Source organism: Anomaloglossus baeobatrachus, chromosome 3 (assembly GCF_048569485.1).
Source record: "Anomaloglossus baeobatrachus isolate aAnoBae1 chromosome 3, aAnoBae1.hap1, whole genome shotgun sequence".
In the NCBI taxonomy this organism is placed as follows: Eukaryota; Metazoa; Chordata; class Amphibia; order Anura; family Aromobatidae; genus Anomaloglossus; species Anomaloglossus baeobatrachus.
The window spans coordinates 324126071-324153962 of NC_134355.1; the positions used below are offsets into that span (position 1 = coordinate 324126071).

At 42.1% G+C, this 27892-nt stretch overlaps 1 protein-coding gene across 2 annotated transcripts in view; it reads right to left on the reverse strand.

Moving 5' to 3' along the window:
- SLC16A10 (solute carrier family 16 member 10) overlaps positions 1-27892 on the reverse strand; it is a 132871-nt gene that overhangs the window by 22401 nt on the left and 82578 nt on the right. For both annotated transcript variants that reach the window (XM_075340048.1, XM_075340047.1), the window contains one exon: positions 905-1049. In XM_075340048.1, coding sequence (XP_075196163.1) covers positions 905-1049 — 145 coding nt within the window. The remainder of the gene's footprint in view (positions 1-904; positions 1050-27892) is intronic.

The window sequence follows — 27892 nt, forward strand, 5'->3', positions numbered from 1 at the left end:
TAGTGATGCCGCATGAACCGCCATCTTAGAAAGGAGGTGGTTCACCGGCAACAGCGATGTTGCTAGGCAGGTAAGTCCGTGTAACAGCTCCTACGATTTTGTGCGCCACAGGCAGCGATTTGCCTGTGACGCACAAATGACGGGGGCGGGTGCTTTTACCAGTGATATCGCTAGCAATATCGCTGCTTGTAAAGCCCCCTTTAGTCTGAGAAATAATTGTGTTATATTTTTTATCTTTCCTTTCAACGATTCTGTGGTAAGTACTGCCTAAAATATTGAATGGCTATTGTACATTTCTCAACTCATTTACCAAAACTTTAACATCTTTTTTTTTTTTTTTTTTAAATTAAAATCACAATTTAAAACAACTGAATTGTGGATACTTTAGATGCCACAATAGTGTTTACAAAGCTACTTTGGACATCAGATTTAGGAAATTATTATGTGATCAATTCTATTAGCTGGATATGTTAATTTAAATGGTCTCCTCTCACTTGACCTTTGTGTCCTATGTTCTCTATTTGCTGCTTATAATCTGCCAATTTATAAAATTAGATATTTGGTGCAAACTCAAACCAGAAAGTCTAAAAATGCTCCAAATATTTCAACAGCATGAGCCATTGTGATAAATTTGTCAATATGTCAAATTTTAAGGATAGTCTAGGTTTGCATAGTCTAAAGGTTTGACAGGTTTGGTGAATCTAGCACAAAAAATATTGAAAGTCTGTAAAACACATGGTACTATGTCAGTTTTCTACAAGAACAATACCTCATTCTTTCTCATAAAAAACATTGAAAACAAAATATTGATATTTTGTCAATCAATCAAGTTACTGATTCTATTATGTAATTTGTGCTACAGCATGATGGCTGTAATTTGGCTAATAATGACTAAAGATCTTACCTGACAAAAGAACTTGAAAAAAGGCCAATAATTCCCACTGCGGCACCAATAACTGCAGTCTTCCGACATCCAAACAAGTCTGTAAATACGCTGACCACAGGGGAACAGAAGAATATCATGCCCATTGATAAGGAGCTCACCCATGCTGTAGTAAAAAAGATATAAATGATATATACATATTCTTCTGAGTATTAAAAGTACAAAAACAAGTTAGTACATTTATTACAAGTGTGAGCAAATGAGTATCTGTATATAGGAAATCTACCTCTATACTACGGTTGTGTCTGAAAATAACCTGGAAGACTTCTGGGATTACATCAACTAAAAGTTATCACATAAGATTGGCTTTTTGCAGTTTCTATATTTTACTACTGGGATTTTAGTCTACTGTGTGAAATGCAATTGTCTATGATCTAATCTCCAGTTTAATTAAAAAAGAGGCTTTTTTGTTGTTGGTCACAAGGAATCTTTTTCCCAAGCATTCTCATCTATTATAATAAAGAGGTTTAGCCTGGAGGATGTCTTATGGGGTTCCTGCTTTGGTGACTCAGAAGGTTGCCAAAAAGATGAAAAGAGCACATTGAACTCGTGGTTATCACAACCAAAATTCAAAATGAATTGTGAAGGAAATTAAAAATTCTCTAAAGTAAAACATTGCATAAAAAGATATATAGACCCACAACTCGCCACAATATTAGTTAAAAGGGTTTTCTGGTTTTAGAAAATCCCTGCCCCAACGTGCAGTTTGTGTTAATAAAAACTAACTATGCTTCAAGAGGTTGTCTAATACTTTTACATTGAGGGCCTAACCTTAAGATAGGTTATCAATGGCTGATTGGCCAGGGTTCGACACCTTACCACAGCTGCCGATCAGTGGATCCAGCGGTGACAGCAGGCAGCTGGAAGTGGTCAGTTCTAGAGCTGCCCTGTCAATTGATAGCAGCTGCAGCCCGGTACTGCACATCCGCCTCCCATTCAAATCAATAGGAGGTGGATGTGCAGTACCCAGTCGCTATCAGAGGACGAAGCAGCTCTGAAACTCTGAAACTGAGCATTTACGGCTGCCTGCTGACACCGCCAGCACCAGGAACAGCTGATCAGCAAGGGTGGCAGTTGTCGGACATCAGCCAATCAGACATTGATGACCTATTCTAAGGATAGGCCATCAATGTAAAAGTAGTGGATAACCTCTTTCACTCACCTATCATAGGTCCGGTGCTGAGTCTCCACCTCTTCTCCCGGTGTCTGTTGTTGTCTGCAGAGCTTAAGTCACATCGACAGTACTGCAGCAGATGAGTGAACTTAATGGCTCTGACCTGGTAGACTGACATCAGGAGCAGGAGTGAAGACTCAGCGCTGGACCTGGGGATGGTGAGTACAGTAAAGGGTTTTTTGTTGTTTTTTTTTTAAACATACTGCAGCTGGGGTACAGGGGATTGCTGAAATCAGAAAACTCCTTTAATGGACCATTCAGTCATGGTCATAGATGGACTGGATACCATAATCATTTGCCAGTCATTTTGGCATTAAAATCACAGTTATGCAAAACACACCAACCTATGTAAACAGGAGCTATGTTGTCAATAACAATGATATTTTCTTTCAATCAATAATATGATCAGTCTATGGCCAGATTGTCTAAACAGGCTGTTAAATGACTGCTGATCAGCTTGTATAAAGCCACTGGTCGCTAGTCGCTTAACAGCCATGGTTGGCAGGTGTACCTTTAGAATCTGTACCACCCTCAGGAAAAGATGGCTGCAACTCTTTAAGGCCACGTTCACATTGCAGTATTTTGGTTAGTATTTTACCTCAGTATTTGTAAGCCAAAACCAGGAGTGGGAAAGAGATACAGAAGTTGTGATGTGTTTCTATTATACTTTTCCTCTAAGGCTGGAATCACACTTGCGAGTGTAAAATCGGTCCAATTCTCATGCCAGAAAGTAGGACGATTTCTTCTCACATTTTATCAGTGTGCTGTCAGTGTGCTGTCAGTGTGCAATCAGTTTTTACCCTCAGCAGCTGCTACTCATGTACTGTTATGTACAGGAGCATTTACATTGTTCTCTGCTACATGATAGAAATCTATTGAGAAAAACGGATGCCACTAGGATGGTCCGTGTGCCGTCTGTGTGACATCCGGTTTTTTTCACGCACCCATAGACTTGCATTGAAGGGACTCGCGTGAGAAATTCACCGAAACGCAGCATGATGTGATTTCTCAGTCCGATTTGGACTGAGAAAAAAATAGCAGATAGGAGCTGCCTCATTGATTAACATTGGTCCAAATGCAATGCGAGATTTTCTCACATTACACTTGTGCGAGTTAATCGCAAGTGTGACTCCAGCCTAATTCTTCCACTCCTGGTTTTTGCTCAGAAATACAGATGTAACAAACCGATCACCTACTGACTGTGTGAACATGGCCTAAAAGTGCTTAATGATAAGTATACATTTGTATTATCTTTTAGAAACATAGCTATCCAAAGATTTATCGCAATAAACAAAAAAAGAAGAATTCCAACGGATTGTTTGAAGATTCGTATTAATTCTACATTAGTTAAGTCAGCAGTTTGTTTTAGCTGTAAAACAAAAAAAATATATGTAATTGTGAACAAAGCCTGACTGGTGTAGCGTGAAAAACCTGGGAGATTCTCAACATCCACAGTTCAGTGTCCTGGAAGAATGCCATGGTCTGGTCTTCTCCTGGCCAGAAGGTGGCACACAAACTGCAGAGCTGCGAAACAAGCGCCTAAATCAGCTGCTTATGCCATAACCGATAGCTGCAACATCAAAAACCTAAAGAAGAAAGCTGTCAATCAAGCGTCTGGAGGGTGAGGGCTCTTACAGCTCATAAATAAGCCAGACTCGTCTGGAAATTGGACTGCACTCAAAGTTTAGGATGTAAATTGGCTACACAAAATATACATTAAGTGACTGACAGCTGAAATCAAAGTGTCTGTCACTACTTTATGCTTTCATTACACTATTTATTTTACTATTAATTCCACAGCGCTTTACAGATGAGATCATCACTGTCCCCATTGGGGCTCACAATCTACATTCCCTATCAGTATGCCTTTGGACCCTACACTTCAATGAGACTTTAAATTCCAGCCTCTAAAGATGCTGTGTCTTTGCTTTCTTTTAGAAATACTTCTTAGCGTAGAAAATTCTTGTAGGGCTGTAGGGACAATCTAGGAGCAATTACTGACTTCCTCTCCATCATATGACTGATATGAAGGGTAATGACCTTTTTTATTAATCATTGTGCTACAGAGAATAAAGAATACTATACATTCCAAGGGTCTTAAAGTTGTATGAATGTAAAACTATAAATACACGTTATTGTAAGGCACTATGTCTCGTGCTTGAATGAATGGTAATGATATCTTTCATGTCTTCTCCCCTAAGGCTAGTTGCTTGAAAATGGAATTTTACTAAGCTGTGGCGTGTATTGCAAGATCCTGACCCCTAAACATATCAAAGAGCAAAAATGTGAATGAAAACAGCCGATGGGATTAATGAGGGTGCGGAGAAAATATAAAAGAGGTGTGCTCTGGTAACCCGCTGGTTAATGTGATTTGCCTACTTAGAACTGCTGTTAACGTACATGGGATGTATAAGGTATTTACTTTACAAAGGTCATTAACGAAATTCCTAAAGAAAAAATATTTTTTGTACTGGGAGCTTAAAGCCACAAATTTATTCTGGCAAGTGAAATGCTCCTGCTGTGAGATATAGAATCAGGTGAAATAACGTACAAAAATAAGGTTAGCCCATTTTTCCTGACAACAGAGCATTGTCTATCGGGTTCCATAGACTCCATAGCGATTGGAATATTGGTAGATTCCATCAAATCTATTGGATTTATCTACTACAATCTAATTTCTGTGTCCCATTGAAGATAGATGCGTGTGAAAGAATAAATATAATAAGAAATTTGAAGTATGTAAAAGCTGAGGATTACACTCAGCTATACTTGTATAAATAATTGCATTCCTTCCTACACTGGGCGCAAACATTATTAACACTGTATACGCTGATCAGCAGATGAGCTTGCAGTTTGTATTCGAATGCACAAGAACAGCATTCTTGTATTCCAATAAGAGCCCACTGAGCATTTGACGCCAAGATGTCTTTAAGGGGCTTGTTTTTCTGTTCCTTTTCTCCTGCTGAGCTCATAGCATTTCACATGGTGAGAAGTCATTCCTGCCAGATGCAAGATCTCAAGTTCAGTTCAACAGTAATTACTCGTATGGGATGCCGTGCTCTCGAACTTTGATGTAACCAACAGTGTTGGACGAATGTCTGCACAATAATCTAATCACAGTAGACAAAACCATATTACAGATCCGTTTTTTTACTGTATGTACAGTACTGTGCAAAAGTGTTTGCTAAAGGGCTGGAGAGTGGTACCATAATGAGTGTCTTACAAGTTGGGGGCTTCATTTTAACAAATTTAGTTAAGGATCTGGTTAGGATTAATGGTGTCCTCAATGCTAAGAAATACAGGCAGATGTTTATCCACTATGCAATGCGGTCAGAGAGGCATATGACTGGCTCCAAGTTTATTCTGCAGGAGGATAACAACCCTAAACATACACATACAACAAATGTCATTAAAGGGAATCTGTCGCCAGGTTTTTATCACTAATATGAAAGCAGCATAACGTAGGGGAGATCCTGATTCCAGCAATGTGACTGAGCTGCTTATTCTAGTTTTGATAAAATCACAGTTTTATCAGCAGTAGATTATCATTAGAGGGCTAGTAAACCTGCTGCCAGGTAGTCAAGAATATTCATGAGCTCTGTATAAACGCACCCCCACATCTGATTGTCAGTTTTCCGTGTATACTGTACATGAGTAGAAAGCTGCCAATCAGTGGTGTGGGTGGGGTTATACAGAGTTCAACATTCAGAGGCCTGGTATATCTGCAGCAGATAAAACTGTGATTTTACCAAAACTGCAGCAAGCAGACCAGTAAGTGACTCAGCACTAGAATCAGGGTGTCTGCCCCAACATCATGCTACTCTCATTTGTGGTAGCAAAAACCTTGTGACATATTCCCTTTAAAAACCTTCAGTATATGGAAAAACAATTAAACCTGGAAGTAATGATAAACATGTCCCTGTTTCTATGGAGCAATCTGCGGCACTGCTGCTTTTGGGCCGGTGACAGCGTCTCCCCGATTGTAACATTTCCCACATCAAGCTCGGCCAATAAGCGCTCCCTATCTCGCCATGGCTTGATTAAATTAAAGTGGTATACCTCGTAAGGCTTCCTTCTCCTTGGTTGGTGGATTTTATAGTTCACCTCACCAAGTTTTTCAACCACTTTGTATGGCCCCTGTCACTTGGCCAGGAAGTTACTCTCCACAGCAGGTATCTGCACTAACACTGATCCCCAGGACTGAGTTGCCTCACACTTGATGATCAACTGTACATCCTTGATTGGGCCTCGACAAGGTGTTCTCTCACAATGGGCATGACCTCCGCAATCCTTTCCTGCACCTGGGCCACATGTTCGATTGCTACTGTACTGTGCACTTTTGGCTTTCCAGGTCTCCTTTGCTTCGTCCAGGAGTCCATGAGGGTGTTGGTCATAGAGTAGTTCGAATGGGGAAATCACTCTAGAGGCCTGGGGAACTACCTGCATAGGAAATAGCAAATACAGTGGTAAAGAGTCCCAATGTCGGCCAACCTTCCTGAGCATGTCTTTCAAGGTTTTTTTGAACCGCTCCACGAGTCCGTCTATCTACAGCTGGTACACCAACGTCCTGAGTTGTGTGATCTGGAGGGCTTTATACAACTCTCTCATCACTATGGACATGACTGCTCAAAAAAACCTGACCCTGATAGGCCCTATTAAAGGAATTATCAGGTTATGGTCTCACAGATAGCACTCTAAGGTCCCTAGAGGTCAGTATTTCTGAGCCATAGTCATTCAATATGGTGCTTTTGAGACACCTTATTGTCCCCAGTGCATGAAAAGGGATAAAACAAACTTCATATCTAGGTACCCACACAATATGCATAGTTAAACAGTAGATGAATGGATCAATTTACAAAATATGACATCCTTTTTATGCAAATCGTCTAAAATGACTGCCACCATTTTAAACATCATAAAAGATCGCATCAGCCAGAGAAAGATCACATCACCTCGAGCACTTCCAGGCTGTCACATAATGCCTTGCTTTTATCACATCACATGGCATAGCACAGTCAATCAGATGAGACTACCATAGCTTGTATAAAAGCAAAAGCAGGGAATGCAGCTGCCATTTTAGCGTAAAGCTAAATAGTAAAAGGATGTCACAGCTCATAGTTTAGCCAAAGAGATAAGAAAAAAAAGCCATAAAACATTGAAAAATTGTACACATAGTGTGTGACAGTACTGCTGTGAAGAAGTTGAAAAGAGAATAGTGTCATACACTTGTTTTCAATTGGAGTCTTTGAAGCACTTTTGATTTGTGGTGAATGGATTCACCGCAAATGAAATTTCTTGTATATGACATTGTTTAATGAAAAAATAGTAAATGAAAAGAATAACAAAAAACCACAAGGCTAATTCTACTGTTGTTTATCACACAAGTATATTTCCACTAAGAATGCAATAGCTAAAAGCACTGCACACGGTCCTAAAAATGCTGTGACCCAACAAGATACAGCAGCAACAGATGGTAGGTTTCTCTAGTAATTGAAGGCTGGTTGTATTGATAATGACTTGTCTGACTTGCTTTCTGTTATCTAAAAAGCTCATCAGTATGTCACAAACAGTACTAACTATTAATGCAAGTCTTTTTAGATTATTAGAGCATATAGTATCTTAATTATTAACCTTGAAATATCCACAAAGTAGACAAATCCAGATCGACCTTTGGTAGTTCATAAGACCTGTAAACACAGGGTAGTGCAGGAAAACTAAATTGATAACCAACTATACCTATTCAACCCACTTGAAGACTGCTTAGTTATATGCAGTAGTATGAAGGTTACATTGTGCTTAGATCAGCACTACATCATCCCACACGCCTATTCAGCTAGTATTTTGTCTAGTACAAAGGTTAAAAAAATTGGGAACAAAAAAGCAATGATAAAAGTTTCACGGCACTAGGGTGTTTTTAGTTCAATAGGTTCAACCGATTGTCACAGTAGCATATCTACCGGCGGGTGGAGACAGGGTGGTTGCCCCTCGGAAGGGCCTACACAACCTTAAAGCGTAACCATTGTTTTAATTTTTATTTCATTAATCAATAGTGCACATGAAAATAAGCAACTTTGTAATGTATCTTATCAGATTAATTTGCTTCTTTCTCTGCCAGAATGGATCAGTCATTATCAAAATTCTCAATTCTGAGGTGAAAATCTGTGTTCAGTGAAGACTTTCTCATTACTGAGACAGGAGATGCCATCAGTTTGTTTTCACTGAATACAGATTTTTACATCAGAATTGAGAATTTGGATATTAGATTTTAGGGTGTATAAAAAGAGAGATTAGATCCCGTGATCCCAACGTATTAGTACCCCTCTATATATCACTTGTAAGGCCACATCTGGAATACGGGATCCAGTTTTGGGCTCCACATTTAAAAAAAGACATTCAGAAGTTAGAGTCAGTTCAAAGGCGGGCGACTAGGCTACTACAAGGAATGGAAGGCCTCCCATATGATGGCAGGTTGAAAAAGTTAGATATGTTTAGCTTAGAAAAAAGACGTCTCAGAGGAGATCTCATTTATATGTATAAATACATGTGTGGTCAATATAAAGGACTGGCACATGACTTATTTCTTCCGAAGACAATACTAAGGACCAGGGGGCACTCACTGCGAGTGGAAGAAAAGCGATTCCGGCAACTAAATAGGAAAGGGTTCTTTAGAGTTAGAGCAGTCAGACTGTGGAATGCCCTACCACAAGAGGAAGTAATGGCAGATACTATAACAGCTTTCAAAAAAGGGCTGGATGATTTCCTCACTACACACAACATTGTTGGTTATAAATGACTTTGTGACCAAATGTAGAACTGGTAGACAAAGGTTGAACTTAGATGGACCTAGGTCTTTTAATCTGATTAATCTGATTAATCTGATAAGATATACAGTGCCTTGCAAAAGTATTAGCCCCCCCTTGAATTTTTCAACCTTTTCCCACATTTCAGGCTTCAAACATAAAGAAAAAATTTTAATGTTATGGTGAAGAATCAACAAGTGGGACACAACTGTGAATTGAACGAAATTTATTGCTTATTTTAAACTTTTGTAAAAAAGAATAAACTGAAAAGTGGGGTGTGCAATATTATTCGTCCCCTTTACTTTCAGTGCAGCAAACTCACTCCAGAAGTTCATTGAGGATCTCTGAATGATCCAATGTTGTCCTAAATGACTGATGATAAGCCACCTGTGTGTAATCAAGTCTCCGTATAAAGGCACCTGCTCTATGATAGTCTCAGTGTTCTATTTAAAGTGCAGATAGCATCACGAAGACCAAGGAACACAACAGGCAGGTCCGTGATACTGTTGTGGAGAAGTTTAAAGCCGGATTTGGTTACAAAAAGATTTCCAAAACTTAAAACATCCCAAGGAGCACTGTGCAAGCGATCATATTGAAATGAAAGGAGTATCATACCACTGCAAATCTACCAAGACCCGGCCGTCCATGCAAACTTTCATCTCAAACAAGGAGAAGACTGATCAGAGATGCAGCCAAGAGGCCCATGATCACTCTGGATGAACTGCAGAGATCTACAGCTGAGGTGGGACAGTCTGTACATAGGATAACAATCAGTGGTACACTGTACAAATCTGGCCTTTTATGGAAGAGTGGCAAGGAGAAAGCCATTTCTCAAAGATGTAGATAAAAAGTGTCATTTAAAGTTTGCCACAAGCCACCTGGGAGACACACCAAACCTGTGGAAGAAGGTGCTCTGGTCAGATGAAATCAAAATCGAACTATTTGGGCACAATGCCAAACGATATGCTTGGCGTAAAAGCAACACAGCTCATCACCCTGAACACACCATCCCCACTGTCAAACATAGTGGTGGCAGCATCATGGTTTGGGCCTGCTATTCTTCAGCAGGGACAGGGAAGATGGTTAAAATTGATGGGAAGATGGATGGACCCAAATACAGGACCATTCTTCAAGAAAACCTGCTGGAGTCTGCAAAAGACCTGAGACTGAGACAGAGATTTGTCTTTCAACAAGACAATGATTCCAAACATAAAGCAAAATCTACAATGGAATGGTTCACAAATAAATGTATCCAGGTGTTAGAATGGCCAAATCAAAGTCCAGACCTGAATCCAATCAAGAATCTGTGGAAAGAGCTGAAAACTGCTGTTCACAAACGCTCTCCATCCAACCTCACTCAGCTCGAGCTGTTTGCAAAGGAAGAATGGGCAAAAATTTCAGTCTCTCGATGTGCAAAACTGATAGAGACATACCCTAAGTGACTTGCAGCTGTAATCGCAGCAAAAGGTGGCACTACAAAGTATTAACTTAAAGAGGACGAATAATATTGCACGCCCCACTTTCAGTTATTTAATTTTTTAAAAAGTTTAAAATAAGCAATAAATTTCATTCAACTTCACTATTGTGTCCCACTTGTTGTTGATTCTTCACCATATCATTAAATTTTTTATCTTTATGTTTGAAGCATGAAATGTGGGAAAAGGTTGAAAAATTCAAGGGAGCCGAATACTTTCGCAAGGCACTGTATTACAAGGTTGTTTATTTTCATGTGTACTATTGATTTATGAAATAAAAATTCAAATGACGATTACACTTTAACTATTTCGGCATGTGCAGCAAGCTGATTTAGTTAAGCACTGTAGTAGAGTAGGGAGATATGTTCTGCCTGCACTACTGCTCGCTGTTCTGTAGACCACCTGCCGCTTTAGCCTACAGTCTACAGAACGACAGGTGATACAATGGCTGAGGCACCAAAGCATGCAAAAGATGTCAGAGTCCTGGCGCACTGACGGGACACTGATGTCTTATGTGTACTCCGGCACAATAACATAAGCATGTTGGTACGCCCGCACTTTGCTGGTGGACTTGTCAGGATCTTGGATTAGGTGAGTACTGTATATGATGTTTTTTATTTTAACTAAAACCAGTGGTGTCACTTTTGAGGTATCATAAAGTATGGGTGACCACACACATTGTGGAGGTTACTGTGGAGGACACTCTTACATTGTAGGGACTACTGTGGGGGTGTAGGAGGTAGCGTGGAGCCATTATGCAGCTTGAGTGCTATTGTGGAGGAAGGCATTATATAATGTAGGAGTTATTGTGTTATGATACAGCTTGGGGCCTACAGTGAGGGCTGTCAATATCCAGGACAGGATGATGAATAAAACCAAAGTCTTTAATTTTTATCCATTTAAATTGACTTTTTAAATAAAAGGCTATGGGGAGTTATGTGCCCATTATACTGTGTATAAGGTAGCCATGGGCCCATCACACTGGGTATATGGGAGCTGTGGGCCCACCATACATGTGTAGAGGAGCTGTAGACCCATTTTACTGTGTATAAGGGAGCGGTTTGCCCACTATACTTTGTATAGGGAACTATATGCCCATTATACTGTGTATAGGGGAGCTGTGGGACCATCAAACTGTATATAGGTTAGCTGTGGGCCCATCACTGTGCATAGGAGACTTGTGGGTCTATCAAACTCTCTACAGAGGAGCTGTGGGAGCATCATACTTTGTATAGGGGTGCTTGTACATTGGGAGACTCAGAGATTATTATTAAAGGTTAAAGAGCTTATCCAGATATTTTGCCCTTTTTTTGTCATTTCATTATTGGGATACACAGGAGCAGGTAAGTAAATAGCTACTACCTACCTGCCGGGATTTTGCTGCTTCCTTTGACGTCACGTCGAAAGAGGTAGGACCTTGTTGACAGGCAACACAGCGGACAACATCTAGCCGCCTTGCTGGGTGGGTACAGTGTGTTGAAGTCCCCACCCCCCTTCCCCCGCACCCTCCCACACATTCCGTAGTGCAGTGGTCTCAAGGATGCTGCCCGTAAGCCGCAGGCGGCCCCTGATGCTACTTGTGGCCTGCAGGCCTGTGGCCCCCTTGATGATCGCTACCTGTGCTGGGGGCCCGTGCTGTCTGCGCGTTATATCAGATGACTGATTTCCAGGCGCTGCACAGATGCGAGCTCTCTCTACATCTACTGCAATGATCAGCCGCCGGCCAATCAAGAGGCCAGCAGCTGATCACTGGACTAGCTGTATACAGAGCTCGCATCTGTGCAGCCCCTGGGAATTAGTCCTCTGATATAATGCGCTGACTGCACAGGCTCCCAGCACAGGCAGCGATCATCAAGGGGGCTGCGGGCTGCAAGAAGCAGGAAACAGGAAGGCCACCAAGGAAACGTAGGAGAGGTAAGAATGATTTGTCTTAGTTTTTTTTTCTGTGTGAAGAATGGCACAATATGGGACAATTCCACAGGATGGAGCATTGCTACAAGAAGAGGACCCCAAGGAAAGGGGACATTACTATAGCATGTGCAAGATGGGCACAATACTACAGAATGGGGGCATTATTGCAAGATGGGCACATGGATGGGGCACATTATTACAGAATGGGGGCATTACTATAGGATGGGCAAATTACTATATTATATGTGCCCATAGTGTCCTTGGCTAGAGGTCAGTGCTGGGCAGACTACTGACAGCCAATGAGTGTGCAGAGGGCGGGGTTGGAAAGTGAGGCCGGGCGGTGCCAGCTGTGACTGTGAGGTTTGGCATAGGAAGATTTAATGTTTGATTGAGCTGCAGGTAAATAAAATGCAGAGAATAAAGGGGTAATTCAAGAGGAACAAAAGTCAGAAACAAAAAGTTTATACAGTGGAACCTTGGATTATGAACATAATTGGTTCCGGCAGTGAGCTCTTAAACCAAGTTACTCTTATATCAAAGCGAATTTTCCCATAGGAAATAATAGAAATGCAGACAATTCATTCCACAACCCAACAATATTTACAGTATTTATACAAACTTATTACAGTAATACAAAATATTGTCCTGTATTAATATAAAATTATTACCGTACGCTAATATAAAATACTGTACAGTAAAAAACATAAAATAAATTAAACTGCGCATTAGCTTCCAATAGAATTGTTGGTGTGCGAGAGGTACAGTATAAGCAATGTGCTGCACTGGTTAGCAGAAAGAAAGTACAATACTATATCCATAAATACAAATTGATAGACGTGCGATATAGTATATACTGTACTGTACAATGGTATACTGTATACAGTACATACGGACAGAAAATTACCTTTAGAGCAGATCAGAGCGCAATGAAAGGATAGAGCCAGACGTGTGCACGGTGAATATTTGCTCTTATTGCAAATCATTGCTCTTAAACCAAGTAACAAATTTGTAAAAAATCTTTGCTTGTCTTGCAAAACGCTCTCAAACCAAGTTACTCTTAAACCAAGGTTCTACTGTATTGGACAACTTCTTTAACCCCTTTAGCCCTGGACGATTTTCCGGGGTTTTTTTGCCCCCCCCTTCTTCCGAGAGCCATAACTTTTTTATTTTTCTGTCAATCTTGTCATCTAAGGGCTTATTTTTTGCAGGACGAGTTCTACTTTTAAATTAAACTAGGAGTTTTACCATATAGTGTACTGGAAAACGGAAAAAAAAATCCAAGTGCAAAAAACTGATGTGTTGGTGTCATGCCTCAGGTCGGTAAGAATTTGTACATACCAAACATGTATAGGTTTACTTTTATCTAAGGGGTTAAAAAAAATTCTGAAGTTTGTACAAACAAAATATGGCGCACTTTTTGCGCCATTTTTCATTCTTATTTTTTGGGATATATAGCTCAGTGACGGCTTATTTTTTGCGTCTTGAACTGACATTTTTAATGGTATCATTTTTGCGCAGAAGCGTTGTTTTATTCGCCTGTTATCGCTTTTTGTCCAAAATTCGCAGCAACCATAAAAACGTAATTTTGGCGTTTGGAATTTTTTTGCCGCTATGCCATACACCGATTGCATTAATTGATTTTATAGTTTAATAGATTGTGCATTTCTGAATGCGGCACTACCAAATGTGTGTATATTTTTTCCTTTTTTTAACCATTTAATTTTCAATGGGGGGGTGATTTGAACTTTTAAGTTTTTTTATTTTTAAAAAATTTCTAAAACTCTTTTTTTTTAAATTTTACTAGTCCCCTACAATCAGCAGTCTGATTGCTCTTCCATTTTTCCAGATTAGGCCTAAAACACACTTCCGCAAAAAAAAGTCCGTGTGACACGGTCCGTTTTTCGGGTCCGTGTACCTTTTTTTGGGGCATTTCTCCGGTACGTATGGCATCCGTGTGATGGCATATGCAAGCCGTGTGTACGTGTAAAATGTCCGTGTTTGTGTGTTAAATGCCCGTGTATGTGTACGTGGAATGTCCGTGTGGAATGTCCGTTTGTGTGTTGCACAATGTCGTTGATACATGTCGGCTGACAGCAGACAGAGTTGCGCGATGAGAATGAAGTCGGGTGAACTTCACCCGACTTCATTGTCATGCTGCGTCTCTGTCTGTGTGCCGCGTACTGATTAGCGGTCACCTGTGAAGGATTCACCAGTGACCGCTAATCCCCCGAGTGACTGAAGTGAGCAGCCCTCTCTCATACTTACCGCTCCCCGATCACCAGCGCGGCGAGGAACAGCTGTGCAGAGAATACGCGGCAACAATTACTTTGAATATGCCGGCCGCTCATTAATCAATCTCGTATTCCCTGCTTTCCCCACACACATACGCCTGTGATTGGTTGCAGTCAGACACGCCCCCCGCGCTGAGTGACAGCTGTCTCACTGCACCCAATCACAGCAGCCGGTGGGCGTGTCTATACTGTGCAGTAAAATAAATAAATAAATAATTAAAAAAAACGGCGTGCGGTCCCCCCCAATTTTAATACCAGCCAGATAAAGCCATACGGCTGAAGGCTGATATTCTCAGGATGGGGAGCCCCACGTTATGGGGAGCCCCCCAGCCTAACAATATCAGTCAGCAGCCGCCCAGAATTGCCGCATACATTATATGCGACAGTTCTGGGACTGTACCCGGCTCTTCCCGATTTGCCCTGGTGCGTTGGCAAATTGGGGTAATAAGGAGTTTTTGGCAGCTCATAGCTGCCAATAAGTCCTAGATTAATCATGTCAGGCGTCTCCCCGAGATACCTTCCATGATTAATCTGTAAATTACAGTAAATAAACACACACACCCGAACAATCCTTTATTAGAAAAAAAAAACCACTAACAAATTGCCTTGTTCACCAATTTAATAAGCCCGAAAAAGCCCTCCATGTCCGGCCTACTCCACGATGGTCCAGCATCGCTTCCAGCTCTGCTGCATGAAGGTGACCGGAGCTGCAGAAGACACCGCCGCTCCTGTCAGCTCCACGCAGCTAATGAAGGGAATGGCACGATCAGGTAAGCTGTCACTGAGGTTACCCGCGGCAAACGCTGAATACAGCTGATCGCGCTATTCCCTTCATTAGCTGCGTGGAGCTGACAGGAGCGGCGGTGTCTTCTGCAGCTCCGGTCACCTTCCTGCAGCAGAGATGGATGCGACGCTGGACCATCCTGGAGTACGCCGGACATGGAGGGCTTTTTCGGGCTTATTAAATTGGTGAACAAGGCAATTTGTTAGTGTTTTTTTTTCTAATAAAGGATTGTTCGGGTGTGTGTGTTTATTTACTGTAATTTACAGATTAATCATGGAAGGTATCTCGGGGAGACGCCTGACATGATTAATCTAGGACTTATTGGCAGCTATGGGCTGCCAAAAACTCCTTATTACCCCGATTTGCCAACGCACCAGGGCAAATCGGGAAGAGCCGGGTACAGTCCCAGAACTGTCGCATATAATGTATGCGGCAATTCTGGGCGGCTGCTGACTGATATTGTTAGGCTGGTGGGGCTCCCCATCCTGAGAATAACAGCCTTCAGCCGTATGGCTTTATCTGGCTGGTATTAAAATAGGGGGGGACCGCACGCCGTTTTTTTAAATTATTTATTTATTTATTTTACTGCACAGTATAGACACGCCCATCGGCTGCTGTGATTGGGTGCAGTGAGACAGCTGTCACTGAGCATGGTGGGCGTGTCTGACTGCAACCAATCACAGGCGTCTGTGGGTGGGGAAAGCAGGGAATACGAGATTGATTAATGAGCGGCCGGCATATTCAAAGTAATTGTTGCCGCGTATACTCTGCACAGCTGTTCCTCGCCGCGCTGGTGATCGGGGAGCGGTATGAGCCGGGGGAAAAAAAAACCGAGCGCCAATGTAAGTATGACTGAGAACATCATGAAAAAAGGTAAGTATACTGACTTTAATTTAAAAAAAACAAAAAATAAGATCGCTAGTGTAAAAACGCACACGCACGAAACGTGCTGAACAAGGACATACTCCGTGTGCGGTACGTGCAGGCACGGAACCATAGACTAAAGCGGGTCCGTGCCTGCGTGCTGCCGGCCAAAAACGGACATGTCGTCCGTGTAGAAAAGCGCACACACGTACTTACCACACGGTCACACGTTCCGTGTGATTTTACGTGTGTGTGCCATCTACCATTGAATAACATTGGTCTCCGTGTGTACGTGTCTCCAGTACGTGCAAATACGTACCGCACACGTACAAATTAAACGGATGTGTGTTGCGGGTCTTACAGCTACACAGCTGACATCTGCAAAAAAGCTGCTCTCCTATTACAAACGGCAGTCTGTCGGGTGAAAGAGGAAGTAACTCATGATAGCTACAGGAGTCATCACATGACCCTATGCTACCATGACAACCATTGGATCCACGTGATCATGTCACATGACTTCCGAAGGAGCTGGGTAAGTGAATGCTTACCGCAGCCTGCTATTACATCGCGCTATGACATTTTCACAGCGCGCTGTAAGGGGTTACCAGGCACAAATGGGTAGCGAATCCACTCGTGCTTGATAGCTGCACATGTCAGCTGTTCAAATCAGCTTGTATGTGCAGCGATCGCTGCTGGCGGCAGCAGGCAGGCATTAACCTGACACGATCCATGACGTACCCAGTACGTCATGTGTCGTGAAAAGGTTATTAGGACACTTAAGAAGCATAAGGCTATGTGCGCACGCTGTGTTTTTTTGCCGCGTTTTTGCGCATTTTTGGGTAAGTTTTGGTCTCAAAACTGCATGAATTTCCTTCCCCAGCAAAGTATGTGTTTTCATTTTTGCTGTCCACACATTGCAGGTTTTTATGGCTGCGTCTTTGTGGTGACCACAAAGATGCAGCATGTCAATTCTTTTGGCATTTGTCACCCATTGAATTCAATGAGGGTGGAAAACTGCAATGAATAACTTGTTATTTTACTTGCGTTTTGGACTAGACTCCGGGTCAGTGGGGATTGATCGCTGGTATTTGGCAGGATTGTACTCCCCATATAAAGTCTATGGGGACCAGAATCGGGTGCAAAGGGGTAGGAGCAAGCGCTTCATACTCACCGATCACTGGGCGGCTGTCACACTGCTCCCATGGTAGCTCTTTCATCTTCCAGAGTCGGCCGCTCATTAGGCTCATAACATATTCACTCCTTCCCTGCTCACCGGTTGCTGTGATTGGTTGCAGTCAGATGAGCCCCCACACTGAGTGACAGCTATCTCACTGCAACCAATCACAGCCGCCGGTGGGCGGGTCTATATTGTGCAGTAAAATAAATAAAAAAAATGATTAAAAAATAATGACGTGCGGTCCCCCAAATTCTGATACCAGCAAAGGTAAAGCCACAGGGCTGAGGGCTCAGGATGGGGAGCCCCACGTTATGGGGAGACCCCAGGCTAAAAATATCAGCCAGCAGGCACCCGGAAATTCCGCATCCATTAGATGCGACAGTCCCGAGACTCGACCTGGCTTATCCCGATTGCCCTGGTGCACTGGCAATCGGGGTAATAAGGAGTTAATGGCAGCCCATAGCTACCACTAAGTCCTAGCTTAGTTATGGGAGGCGTCTATGAGACACCCCCTCATCAAGAAGCTGTAAGTCAAAGTAAATAAACACAATCACCCAAAAAATCCCCTCCAGGTCCGACGTAATCCACACGAGCTCCCACGGCACATCCAGCTCTGCTACATCTGACAATCACAGCGAGCGGCCATAGAACATGACTGCTTGCTGTGAGGGTCAGGCTACAAGTGAAGTGAGCTGCGCGGGATCAGCGATGTTTTCAGCTGTCACCGCACATCACCTGACTGATCTCACGCTCACTGCAGTTGCGGACAGATTTGCGGTAACAGGTGGAGGACTCCAGCTATTATCGCATATCACCTGACTGGAGTCCTCCACTTGTGACCGCATATCAGGCCGCGGCTGAAGTGAGCTGCACGAGATCAGCAGTGACTTCAGTCAGGTGATGTGCGGTGACAGCTGGAGTCCTCCACTTGTGACCGCATATCAGGCCGTGGCTGAAGTGAGCCGCGAGATCAGCAGTGACGTCACTCATGTGATTTGCAGTGTCACCACACATCACCTGAATGACGTCAGCGCTAATCACGCGGCTCGGTTCAGTAGAGGCCTGACAGGCAGAGGACTCCTGCGGTTTTTTTAGGCCAAAAACGCTGCTCTTTGTAGTCACCACAAAGATAAAAACACTGCATCTTTGTGGTCACCACAAGATAAAAATGATGCATCTTTGTGGTCAAAAAAAGATGCAGCGTGCTCACATAGCCTTATTGTTATGGGCAATAGAATATGGTGACTCTCAAAAGCCCATACATGGGGCATTATTACTTTCTAGGGAGCAAAATGTTGGCACTGTTTGTAGGGCACTTGCACAGAACATTAATATTTTCTATGGGGCATATTTTACTATCTAGAGGGCAAAAAAGAAGCGTTTTACTTTGTAATGGGCACAGTTGTTGACATTATTATGTGGGGCACTAACAGGAGCTCTGTTTTTGTACCACAGAGCAGGTGCAGTAATAGGGACAAATATGAGGAGTTTGAGTAGACTGGAAATAGATGAGGATGCTGATTGTAATGTGATAAGTCAAATGTGTCTTTGTTGTAATCTCTGTAGATGAGTCGTGGCTGTAAGAAATTGTCATGCCAGTCTGGTCCAGATGAAAAGACGGGAAAAGTTAATGACTCGATCAGAAAGAACGTCAGCTGTAAGTCACTATCACTGTACTGTAATCTCTTATGTTCTGCGGGACTGGTATCTACCATATGGCGGTACAATCAGTGTTGGTCTTTGTATAGAGATTTATTTTCAGTAACAGCGAGGTCATCTGTTGTGATTCCCCTATACCTATGATTAGGCTGTACCACCGTAGTTGTAATAGGGGTTACCTGCTTAGGGGCGACTCAGATATTTACCCCGATCTCCCTGAGATGAACGCCTAGCTACACTTCTGGCTAGTTATTTAGTTGGGGGGAAAATAATGAAGAAATTGCAAATTTCAGTTAAATAGTCTGAACCTAAATCTGAACCTAAATCTAATATAGTTTTCTTCTTGAGTTCCTTGTAAAAAAGGGTATGCAGTAAGCTCCACTACAAAATGGCCTTGAAGGTAGTTTCAAGACTGTCTTAAGCTCTCCTTCTAAGGCTTCTGCCACACTCACGTGAAATTCACGCACGTGCCGAGAGACACGTATTTTCCCTGCGTGTTGCGTGCAGGTAAGTACGTGTCTCTGGTACGTGCGTGACACGTGTGTTCTACGTGTGCTATCCGCGATAGCACACGTAGAACCGGTAATTATTATACTCACCTGGTCCTTCCTGATGTCCGCGCTGCTGTCCGTGGTGCTGATCCTCGGTCTCCAGCCCTCCCGTCTCCCCGCTGCTGCCAGGCAGTGAAGTGAATATTCAATGAGAATAATGAGCGGCGGTCGGCAGCAAGAGGCAGCAGCGGCAGAGACAGGAGGGCTGGAGAAGGTGAGTTAATGTTTTGTTTTTTTTTCACTGACATGTGTGTTTTCTCCGGCACATGTCACACGGGACCGCATCCACACTACACCCGTGTGGTACGGGTGCGGGCCGTGTGACACCCGTGCTGCCGGTGAAAAAACGGACATGTCAGCGCTTTGAAAATCGCACACACGTACAAACGCACACGGACACACGTTCCGTGTGGTTTTACGTGTGTGTGCCTGCTACCATAGGGTGGCATTGCTGTACGTGTCTCCGGTACGTGTAAAAAATGCCAAACACGTACCGGAGGCACGGATGTGTGGCACTAGCCTAAGAAATAGCCAAAACATGTGAAATGCTCTGCTTACATGCCAAATCATACTCTTCTCAGAAACCAGATATTGCAATGTGCTGATACATTTTTTTAAACCCATGAAGGTTAGCTTTCTAAGAAATAGAAGGCAAATGTAAATTGTACTGTTGACCACTTGATTCGCTGCCTGACAAGCTCTATCAGGGCTATCATTCTTTACCTAAAACTAGTGAATGTAAATGCTGAAGAGAAACTGTAACCAGCAGTGTTTGTGTTTCCATATTTGTGTATGGATTAAATCTTTGTTCCAAAAGGGAACCGAGTCATATTTCTGTACTGATTATCTGCAGATTTCATTTATCTTTCCCAATCAATTTTCCAGTCTGGCATCTGTATCCTCTGGTAGACGTCAGTTTCCACTGATGTAAGGGTGACTGTTTTGTTAATATAATCAGTGATCTTTTTCTTATAATTCTTCTAACTACTGATTTTCTGACGCTGACCTCAAATACACCGAGTACTAACATCCTTGCCTAACTCACATATTAATTAAGAAATGTAAAGAATGTATGCACTTTTTGTTGAGGAGAGCCATAAAATGAAATACTTAATTAACCTCTGGACATAGAGCATTGTGGGAAATATGTCGATTTGTCTTACATAATTCAGGTTTCAGATCATATGCATGACACAGATATAAAGGTGGCTGCCATTGCCTGTTTCTCCACACCTTGCCTGGAATGCAAGGAATGTCCAGATGAAAGAAGATACCATATAAGGGAAGATCCCTGGTCAAGCTGGAAATCACAGACCAAACCATCAGCATGGATGCACCAGATGACGTCCCTCCCATCGTCATGGTTTCGTCCACTGGAGTCAGACCTGCCCATCAACAGCAACACGGATCTCCCCATTGGCTAGCCCATGAACTGTCCCACTAAATATGCATATCTGAACTTGTGTACGCCCCTAGCCTATATCAAGAGGACGCACGAGTCTCTCTGTCTGTTTGGTGCCATTTTCTACTGTGACCAAGAAGAGATTACACATCCGACTGTGTCTGGTGTGGATTCTTTTATGCATGCACTTGGCCCATATCAATTCGGCCAGGCAGTAGGCAACTAGTGATCTCTGGTTATGAGTTCACCTTAACATTATTGGCGCCCAACGTGGGGCCAATAGACGGAGACACCTGAAATCCTGATGAACCGGCAACTGGAATGGCATGACGTGCTGGACACCCCAGGAAACTGATCACTTCCGAACGAGAGTACGGTAGGTCTGCTGATTTTTCATAATCTGTAGTCTTCCCGTGGTCTCGGTGGGGTGTGTGGCACTGATTGCCTGACTGTGTCCGGTTTGTTGGGGTATCTGTTGACGGGCAGACGGGTCTCACGGCTATTGGCCATATTAATCTCGGAAGAACCGTCACATATTCAGTTGCCTGCTGCCTGTTGTGTATTTGTGAAGAGAGCATGTGGGTTTGTGAGTTCTGTTAGTTGTCGCCTGTGATATGGTTTGTGGTTCTAGTGGAAACTTAAGTAGTTAATACGGTTTGGTACAAGACCTAGAGATATAGGGCAGGTTTTAATTGGTCAGGTTAGGCACGTGTTTTTCACGGGCTCTCAAATTTGTTGATATGGTAAAGGATATTGTCTGTGGTATAGTATACGGTTGTCGCCTGTGGTACAGTTTATGGCTCTGTAAGGAAATACGTGGGACTGCTGGTACGTGGTAATCTTGGGGCCTAGCGCAGTGTAGCGTGGAATGGCTGGTACGGATACCATTGGGGCATAGCGTTTAAGTTGCGCATTGTGGCTGGTACGTGGTAGTCTTGGGGCCTAACGCTGGACGTGAAATGGCTGGTACGGATACCATTGGGGCTTAGCGCAAGCTTGGGTGATATAATTGGTATGAGGTGTCTTGGGGTCTAGAAAAAGCGCTGGACGTGAATCGGCTGGTACGGGCACCTTGTAGCCAGGGGTGACACCATTGGTGTCTTTATGAATTATGGACCATGTAGAAACTGGGCAGGGACACCGTGACGAGGCGCCTGCTGCAGACTTAACAAAAACTTTACTTAGTGTTCAAGTTGTGTGTCAGTTGTGAGTCATCTCCTCCTGTGTTTGTTTGTTGGTTTTGTTGGTGTTGTTTATCTTGAGAGAAAGATGGAAAAATTGGTGAAGCGGTGTCTAGTTGTGCCGGAAAGATCCGGATGAGTGGACTGTGTTGAGATGTGGGGACTCTAGGCCGCAATCCTGTGATAAACCATGTGCTAGTCATGGAGGCAGACATTTTAGGTAAGATTTTAAAATGGTGGATGAAGCACATGGCTGAATGGAGTAGTACATACTTAGACAGAAAAATTAGTGTTTTTAACTGTAGTTGGACCAGGACTGTGGATATGTAAATCTGTGTGTATATGTATAGAGTATGGAATATAGGCAGGAAGGATAATTGGTTAAACTTGTAAGTTTAGCAGAAGTAAAATCAGTTTCTCCCTTCCCCCTCTCATGTGGTTCAACCGCCCTTATACAAAGAAGCCATGTGCTATTCTGGCAGTGGCCATTTTGTTAGTAAATCTGTATGGAGCCCTCCAGTGCAGCTGACAAAACTGCTCTCACTGAATAACATGAAGTGTTAGTAAATGTTTATAGCACTAAAAGATGGAATATTGTATGATTGGGTGGTTGTGGAAGACACTTAATATAGATCCAGGGTGCAGGTTGGATTGAGTCAGGACAGTCACAAGGAGCAATATCTTATTAAATTAATAAGCAATAAAAGAATAAGAGAAAAACCTTAAAATAAACGTACCTTTGCGGCAGATGTCATGATAAATAATACATATTCCAATTACGAATATGGCGAATAATCCTGAGAGTTGAATGTTTTAAAAAAAAAAAAAAAAAAATCCAACAGAAGGAGAGAGATATCACTCGTGTCCAGGCAAAATGAACTGTGCTTTTGGGGGAAGTAGCAATTTTTAGAAAAAAAAAAAAAAACAAAACCTGTGGGGCAGGTTTTTCATCTCACCTTCGATCTATTGTGAGTCAGCTGTGAAGAAAAAAAAAAAAAAAAAAAAAAAAAAACCCAACAGGCCAAACATGGGGGGTTTATCCTGCATTTAATTCATTGCAAATTATATTGGAAAAAGGTTATTGACAGTAGTTTTTTATTTTACTAATTTTATCCCAAAGAAATAAAAGTTAACTGTGGACATGTTTAGATTCATTGATAGCTTTTCAAGCATAGAGGTCTGTTGGATAATCTCCTCAATGATTCAAAAATGAACGCCCCTACATCCAATATCCAGAGGTTGTGCTACGTTATTATAGTTAATAATAATAATAATATAATAATAATTTATTAATATATTTATTAATAATTACAATAATTTGTTTTAAGGAATGTGGATTATTTATGGAATTCTGTGTTTTATATTTAATGTATTGAATAATCTGCTTTCTTTGCAGTGCAGATTTCTGTGGTTTAAGCAAAGGTTATAAAAACCATTGAAAGGGTTTTCCATTATTAAGTTACAGATAAAAACAATATTTCTGCTGTTCCCGATTAGGTACAATCTATACAATGTGACTTTTATACCTAAATGTAGAGCTCCGGGGCCACACACTTTTTGAATCTAATTATGTTTTGGATAATAGATTCAAAAAGGGGGGGAAAGATGATGTGGAAAGTCACACATATTATTTAAGGTTTTAATTTGTTCATCGATTGGGTTTTTCTATTAAGTGTTCTTTATATTTTTATCTGTAAGGAGGATACAGCAGACAGACATATATCTCATGATTGCTCTGATGTAACAAGAATTGTCAGGTTTTGAACATGTCTCAGATGAGGCCATTGCTAATGCAGATTTTGAGTTTTTCCGTAGATGGATCCAGATACCAAGATGCTGGTTGATTCTGCACTGGATATGCTGAGGTTACGCAACATGAGGTATTAAAAATCAAACCACTCCTCTCTCATCGAAATAGGAGAATGAGATGAAGATTTGCGATCACTGTGGTTCGTAGAGCGGAAAGGGGTAAGATAGTCAAAATGTGGAGTGTGACGTCATAAATCTATAAAGACCGTAGAGAGTGTATATGAGCCCAGGTGGAGGCGCTCTCCTGTTATCAAAAGAGCCGGTGACTGATGGAGCAGGCAACAAAGAAGCAGTGAATGGGCCTAGAGTTGAGAGTCCTTATACAAAGCAGACCAGTACCTCGGTGGCTCCTGTCACGTCCTCCGTGACATTGGTCACTCCTTGTGTTCTTAAATCCTTACAGGAACAAGCGATTCAGCAAGGAACGGAGTGTGAGACGCAGTGAGCCAGTGACTGAGGAAGGTCTGTGGATAAAGGGCGGTAAGCTTTCTCTGCCATGAGCGCTCTACTCAATAATGGCCCAGGTAACCCATGTGACAAAGGTGTTGGGATGGACAAGATCTGGGCGGCACCACTGCTCAGTACCCAGGTGGCCAGACACATCCAGTCTTGTAAGACGTGTGCCTATTAAGGTAGAAAAAACTGTAAAGACCTCGTAGCAACACCCCCCTCATCCGCTCTACTGCTCCGGTGATTGCAGATTAGTCATATACATCTACCATGAGTAGGTTTATATGAGTTTTGTGCGTGTTGAGTGAATTTCTTTTCAGGTCTGCTCTGAAACATATCCAGTGTGGAAAGCGTTACTGCTGAAAAACTCATAGTGCTGGTGGTATGTAAAGATGGAGTTCCTAAAAAGCGGTAAAAGTACATATTCTATAGCAGAGGTCACTATAGAGGTCAGTACCTGGGGATGCCCCTGATGAACCCGTCTGCCGTTGTGAAGAGAGGGGAGAAACGCGTTGCGCTTCTTTCATGCTAAGTGTCTGACAAATATGTGTTTATTTTATTAGCCTGAGTGTGAATTGTACAGGGAGAGTCTGTGATTGGACGAGATCTCCTCATGACTCTACCTGGCCTTATTATTATTATATTGATACAGTGGGTACATGTTATACATGTGAGATATTTAATTTCTTTTAGGGTTTGGTTCTTGAATTTGCTGTATCATATTGATTTAAGCTACAAACAGCTATGTAAATACAGAGTGTGAATATTTAATCTTTGGGAATGAATTGGATATATATAACTGCATATTGACGCCTCTTTATCCCCGGTATCTCACGGTTTCTATATTTCCCTCACTGACATTAGCAGCACGTATTAGCTTAGCAGTGTAGGGATAGGGAGGGTGAGCCGTCGGTGAGCGGGGGCGCCAATTCGCCTTATAGGGTGCCGACCTCCGCTGCGAGGTAGGGAGAGTTTTAGGGCTATTGCCCCAATCCCTGCCCCCTCCTTTATTGGAATATCTTATTGTGTCTATAGTCACATGGGTGTATGTTGTTTGGAATTTTAATGATTATAACATAAACATGTAACGATCCACAAGATAATGGTGAACGCTGCAAATCATGTAACAAATGTTCATTTTCCTTAATAATTCAATCTTTATATAAGGTATTTTTGGTTTAGTACCTAGAACGTGATTATATTTCTCACACATACTGCAGATACAGTGTGATATCCTGACCAGTGATGTATGAGCCGTATACAACTGCCTGTATAGTGTGTTAAACATGTGTATCCTCCAATTCCAGATCCTAAATCAGTGTCAGGAGCACGTGGTCTCCAGCCCGGAGACTGGGTGATCCTAAAAAGACAAGTCAGAATGATCCCTGAGTCAGAATCAGGTGGACCGATCCAGCTTATCCCAACCACAGCATCTTCCATGAAGCTTGAGGGAAAACCCATCTGGAGACAGCAGCCGCTGTAAAGAGTCCATCGTACCAGCAGAATGAGGGTCACAACACACATAGTGCTGGATTATCTCATATAGAACTTTATGGAGAATTTCTAGATTGGGGATGATACATGGGAAATAACCATAAGGGAACAATGGGTACAGGAATATTGCACAAATAAGGGCTCATGGTGGGAAAGACATTATCTGACCTGAACCGATCAATTATTTTAAGGGTTTAAGTGACTTAAGGATAACATACACTTATAGGTAACTGGTATTGTTTTATTTGTTGGTATTTGAAGCCGTAAAAGTGCTACTCTGTGTTACTGAAGGTAATCGGATCCATGTGTAAGGGAAATCTTGTTAAAGGCCTCCTGGTGGTAGATTATAGACCAGAGACAAGAAGAGATCCATTAGTGTTGTGATACAATCAGGTATATTCGGGTAGAAAAGTCTCGAAGACGCGGACAGCACTCGGATATTGACTGAGAATCAGCCTTTCAGAAACAGTAACGCTAAAAGCTGCAGCATAACAGTAAGAAGCTTATTCTTACAATTGCCTTACTCTTTCTAATCGATTAATCTCGAAATCTGAGTGAGCTCGTCAGCATTAAATAGTCTGTTCTAGTTACCTGTGCCTCTGTGAACTGTGTGTGCGGGATGTGATCAACTCTCTGATCAGCAGTCTGTACCAGCGGGGGCAAAATCTTAGTATTGCTTGTATAGTGGATAGCAAAACGAAAAAAAGGTTGCAGTTAAAGCATTAGAGCTGATGTGTTAGAGGACCATGGTAGGGTCAGAAGGTTAATAAAGTATTTAGGGGGGACTGTTGAGGAGAGCCATAAAATGAAATACTTAATTAACCTCTGGACATAGAGCATTGTGGGAAATATGTCGTTTATTTTTCCATTCCATTTAAAGAGAGGTTAATACTTGCAAGTTCCGGCCGGTTCATTAAAAGAAAAACCTCAGCATGCTGCACTATATTTTCTATTAAAATGACATATAATCTAATGGAAACAAAACAGGCCAATTATAGCCAATGCTGTAGCCCTTGAGTCTTTGTGTCCATCATTATACCCATTTCTTTCATGAGTTCCACTTTTCTGTTCCTATAGTGAAATGGAACTTCAAACAACGGTGTGAACCCACCCTAAGATCAGAAGTGAACACATTTACTAATTAAATCTTGGCTAAAAATCTCCAGATGTGTATACAGCACCAATGCCCCCAACATAGCCTCTATACATACAGGATATGCCTTCACATAGCCCCTTATATACAATATGAGCCCCCAAATAGCCTCCAATATAGAGTATGAGAGCCCACATAGCCTTCTAAATACATTATGAGCCTCCACATACCCTTTTTATATATATACTTTATTACATTGTGAGCTCCAACTTAGTCTTATATACAGTCAGGGCCAGAAATATTTGGACAGTGACACAAGTTTTGTTATTTTAGCTGTTTACAAAAACATGTTCAGAAATACAATTATATATATAATATGGGCTGAAAGTGCACACTCCCAGCTGCAATATGAGAGTTTTCACATCCAAATCGGAGAAAGGGTTTAGGAATCATAGCTCTGTAATGCATAGCCTCCTCTTTTTCAAGGGACCAAAAGTAATTGGACAAGGGACTCTAAGGGCTGCAATTAACTCTGAAGGCGTCTCCCTCGTTAACCTGTAATCAATGAAGTAGTTAAAAGGTCTGGGGTTGATTACAGGTGTGTAGTTTTGCATTTGGAAGCTGTTGCTGTGACCAGACAACATGCGGTCTAAGGAACTCTCAATTGAGGTGAAGCAGAACATCCTGAGGCTGAAAAAAAAGAAAAAAACCATCAGAGAGATAGCAGACATGCTTGGAGTAGTAAAATCAACAGTCGGGTACATTCTGAGAAAAAAGGAATTGACTGGTGAGCTTGGGAACTCAAAAAGGCCTGGGCGTCCACAGATGACAACA